General features: G+C 30.1%; 1 protein-coding gene across 1 annotated transcript in view; it reads left to right on the top strand.

Moving 5' to 3' along the window:
- The window catches only part of LOC106678782 (esterase FE4), a 33158-nt gene extending 30337 nt beyond the window's left edge, over positions 1 to 2821 (top strand). Inside the window, exon 10 of the mRNA XM_014417531.3 lies at positions 1498 to 2821. Within this exon, the coding sequence (XP_014273017.1) occupies positions 1498 to 1669 (172 nt within the window). The 3' untranslated portion in view covers positions 1670 to 2821. The remainder of the gene's footprint in view (positions 1 to 1497) is intronic.
- The last annotated feature ends 2506 nt before the right edge of the window (positions 2822 to 5327 follow it).

Raw genomic sequence — 5327 nt, 5'->3', positions numbered from 1 at the left:
CCTGGCTTCTCCTTCACTACCTAATAATCCTCCTAGGCGTCTGAAAAGAAGATGGCCTCGAGATCTTCTCCTTTAGAAATATTTTTGGAGTTTTATCAATGGGTAAATTCTCCACATGTTTGCATCATGTCATAATATCACTTACAGCAAATTTACTTGATGTGTATATATGTATACAGTTGTAAATAACAATAAATAAATTATTAAAAAAAAAATAATAATTACTACAAAGTTGATCTTGGAGTGCTACTTTCCAGAAAGGGTCATTCAAGCTAAATTTGCTTTGAACTCCACCTGGCATAATTTGAAATAACGTACCTAACACAGATAAATTATAAGTTAGTAAATCAATCTCATGGGCGGTGATATGTTATGCATGATATGCGTGGAGTTCCGGGCACTATGACATCAGTCATGGATTAGGAGTTTAAACCGTTGGTCTAGTAAGTGTTATAACAGTCGAGATTGACGTGCTGTTTCCTGTCGATCATGTGTAAGGATTCCAAGTCAATCGTTTGTCCAGATGTAGTCCCATATTACGGATTTGTTACACAGGAATAAGTGAGGTATTACGGATACTGTGGGGCAGGGAATTGTGGGCATACGACTAAGGGTAAATCTGATTTATTGGAATTTATTTTAATGATCCAGTTTTGACATCATTATGAAATGGGTGACGTGGGATTGAAGGGTTGAATAAAGTAAATATAAAATATTAAAAAATGGGTAGAATAAAAGGGCTTCATATTTATCTAAAGTTCTCACAGATAAGGAAGCTAAAGTTTCATTGGTGTTAAAATTTTTATAAGAGCGTCGCGTTCTTTTTAAATTATAGCTGTTCTTTGATGTAAATTATTGTGTTTACATTTGAATCATGTAGATGTGTGCGTGAGTGAGGGTGTGTGTGTAACTTAATAATTAAAAGGTTAAATGAATAAAGGGGCTATGTTACAAATAGTAAATTTTAAAAAAACAAGGTTCAATATTCTTTTGTTGGAGCTTGTTATGTACATGTTGTGAACATAGCCCCTTCTAGATCTAGTTATCTCATTTTAAGGTTAGAGTCACGATACGAGTTATGTATGCACATACCCTCATCATCAACGCTAAATATTAAAAAAAATAAAAAATATTACATATCCTCTTGATCCACTTACCACTTCAATTATAACAATCCACAAGCGTTATGGACCGAAAGGTCTTATGCCTTTAAACAAGACCATACTATTATGTGCAATATTTACACTCTCGACCTGAAGATTCCTGAGCACACTCTATTTCCCACCTATTCCAGTTTAGTTGGTACGGGAAAGGGATTTGAAGGTCCTTGTGTCCGATGGAATCTAACTTAATAATGAATCATAAATTTGTTTATTAATGGTATACGCAGATAACTATCCATATTATAGAGCCTAGAAATAGTTCTTACTGTAATAGAATAATGTGCACTTAATGTATAAATTATTACTAATTGAATGGTGTAACATTTTATTACAGAACATTAGACGGACAAACCTTTCGTGAGAACTTGCCTAAGATAGCCTTCACTGATATCAGAGGCCCATCTGAGCAAGTGCCCATGCTGGTCGAGGAAATGGGGGAAGAAAAGTTCTGGGACTCTCTGAATCTCTTGGAAAACATAGCCTCTGTCCCTCGTGAAGAGCTTTAAATCGAGTTATTTTTAATAATCGATTGTGTTTATAACTGACCAGTCAGTAAGGTTCATTTCCAGTCAGTATTTTTCATGAACCATAAACAGTATTTGTATTGTGAAGGAATCATTGTTTCATTATCCGAATACTTATCACGTTCTTTTTATTTCATAATTTACTATCTATAAGATTGTTGGGGATGCCATAAAAAAAAAATAAAAAAGAGCACAAGAAAGCAAAAACTTATTTTGTAAGTACCAACATTTCGGCCAAAATTTCAGGCCTTCATTAGAGCAAAGAACAAAAAAAGTCAACAACAATAATCAATAAAATGGAAATACAGAATAACTAGAAAATACAATTAAGTAGTATTGGATGAAAATGTAGAGTGTAAGTATTATATGAAGATTGTTGCGATATAAAAATAAGTAGTAGTGTTAAAAATTAAGTAGTGCCTTTTAATAAACTGAATACTTGTTATTGAGTGCAGGCCCGCTGCCCAAAATATTGTATTCCGATTTTATTATATTTATAACAGGTTGTTAAGAAGTGAAAGGTCTCTTTCATTTTCTTTGGAGTTATATACCGGGCAGTTATAGATACTATCTTGCAGCCATGGTTTTACACATGAATTGATCAATTGCACTCTACACCGGAAAATCGACCGCATCGATACCAAATCGACCGCTTCGATACCAAATCAAAATTATCATTTAAATATGGCCTTTCTGTTTCTACCGCACATAATCCTGCGTACAAGAATCGATATTAACTCCATAACATTCCTCAAAGTCCTGGCATTTCCGGTATTAATAAACGTTTCTTTATCACCTTTTTTACTGACAAAGGTAATACGTATAATTACTTATAAGTAGAAGATTAAAGTAAATGATTGTAATTACATTATCTACATTACTTTTTACATTTTTTTTCTCATTTTTTCATAACTTTAATTAAAAAGAAAATCATTGTGTACCTACATTTATTTACTGAATGTTGATATTATTTTCTTCTCGATACCTCATTCATAATTATAATATTAATTATTCTCATACTGCATTAATCTACTTATATACATTGTCGTTATCTTATTTTTTTTGTTCTCAGACCTGAGAATATAGTTTTTACTATATTAATTTTCATTTCTGTTTTTCACTGAAAGCACCCCTATCGTTTTCTCATCAAATAAATTACTGTATTCTGTAATTATGAATTTATGTCATAGTAATGCGAAATAAACGATTAAAAAAACTCTAAATTTGTTCATAACTTTTTTGGTTTTTCCTTCCTAACTATTTCTGATAAAGAGGATCTGACAAAAGTTTGGTAATGTGCTGGGCTTGCGCATCCCATTCCTGACATTAATTAACACTTTATTTATATTCTGTTATTTTCAATATTTAGGATGTCAATTTGCTAAAAACAAGTTGATGTGAGCTAGTGGACTGCAATACACGACATCACTGTCGGAATTTATAATAAACTGATTTGGAATGAAGATGATAACGTTCTAAAAGAGAAAAAGAAAGACACAGAAGCACTTAAACGATATTCTGAGCTCATTACTCATTGACCGAACATTTGCTTTTAGAATAAATAACACAAATTCTGCACTCAGGCTAGTCCATCCCGGTACTCCACAAGGTGCAGTCCTTTCTCCTATTCTGTTTAACTTTTATCTTCATGAAATCGAGTCCACACCTACCCTCTTAGCTATGTTCTCTGACGATACAAAATTTTATCTTAAGACTATGACATAATAGTCATAAATACTTTGCAAAAACAGCTTAATGGTCTAGAATAATACTTTACTCAATGGATGACAAGTCTCAATATTGAAAATTGTACATTAACAGTTTTTACTCTCAGACGCCCTCAAGACCCACCAGAACTAGTTCTCAAAGTTAAAAAGGTGCAGTGGAGTCCTGTCAGTAAAACAGCAAGATACTTGTGAATTCACCTCGATCGCCGCCTTACTGGGATTCACCATATCAAGATCAACCTTATGCCAGGTTAGCAATTTTATATCCTACCCTAAATAGAAAATCTAAATTAAAACAAAAAACAACTATTCTTACTTATTAAACAACACTCAGGACACTGCTGATATATTGCTGTGATGTCTGGGGGTGTGGAATCCTTTACGAATAGGAAAAAATATATAATAATTTCAAAATAAACTACTAAGAATCGCAGTTGATGTCCTTTGGTTTGAAAAAAACAAAAAACAATTGCAAATTCCACTCCCAGTTATAACCTTATCCCGAAGACTGAAGCCTAGGCGCCTGCAGGACATTCTGTAAAAAAAAAAAAATAATAAAAAAAAAAATAAAAAAAAAAATATATATAATCATTACTACTATTAGTTTTTATCTTCGTCATTTTTTTCAAATTAACTTTTTTTTTCTCCCATTAGAAGTCGGACTCTTCCATTATCCAATTCTACAAATAAAAATATTTCCAAACAACAGTTTACAATTAACATATAGTTACAATCAACAAATAAGTATATGAGAATGCTAATTAATCATCTGATATAAAAATTATTTTATTGAAAAAATATGTTTTAGGCAAACATTGTTTTATAACCGCAAAAATTAAAGTTAAAAAAAACAATCTGGTTAATAATTAAAAAAATAGGACTTATATTCTTTTGGATTGTATAAAAATGATTTTAATCTAAAATGACAAATGTCCCCAAATTAATAAGATAAGAAACAAATATGTACAATTACTATGAATGTTTTGTTCAATCTCAAGAAACATTTTAGATTTGTAAATAGCCATAAATTAATGAAATGTTTTATATTCATTCAAATATTGAATTTTTGTAAGTAAATATGTAAAAAAAAAGTATTAAGTTACGATATAAACTTTGTTGATTGTACTATATGTTAATTGTAAACTGTTGATTGGAAATATTCTTATTTGTAGAAAAATATTTGTATTATAATGAGCAGTGGAGCCCGAAACGTTATTCAAATTTATAAAAGAATAAAGAAGTGAAAATTAATTCCGGAATATAAATATAATAAAGTTTATCGTGATTTAACGAAGCTAGAAAATATGTTTTCTGCACAAAAAGTTATTTAATGATCAAAAATTATTAAGCATTAAACAAGAATTGTAACCAGACTGCTTCTATTGAGCACCGAAAAGTTCATAAAAATCACTTAATCGAAGTTTGAAAAATAGGCATATTTTTAATTATTGGTGTATTGAAAAAAAGGATAAGGCTATGCGTCCAGGCTTCATTCATCTCTTGGATTTCATTCAGAATCACGTTGACAGATCATGACGTGGCATAATAAGAGAGGCTATCTTATTTATTAAATAATTAGGGTAAATTGTTATCAGTTTGTAAGATTTTTTGGTTTCAACATCATGAGAAAATGCTGATGATGATTTCTACTGAGCTAAAGTTTAGCCTAAATTTAATTTTTATTGTTAATATTTTTTTTTTAAAATTTAATAGTAAAATATCTCTTTTTTAATTTAGTATTATTTTATTCAATATAATTAATAAAATCTACTACAAATTAAGGGTACTAATTGTTAGTGATCAAATATTCATTCATATAATATACACAGGAATAGAAGAATATAAATGATATCAATAGTACTCACTCAATTAAAAGTAAAAAAATTAAATTTAAAATAATAATAATTAAGAAT

This window comes from Halyomorpha halys, unplaced genomic scaffold (assembly GCF_000696795.3).
Source record: "Halyomorpha halys isolate HHAL.00 unplaced genomic scaffold, Hhal_1.1 Scaffold159.1, whole genome shotgun sequence".
Taxonomy (NCBI): Eukaryota; Metazoa; Arthropoda; class Insecta; order Hemiptera; family Pentatomidae; genus Halyomorpha; species Halyomorpha halys.
The sequence above is the reverse complement of the archived record's forward strand: the minus strand, read 5'-3'. Positions and strand labels throughout refer to the sequence as shown.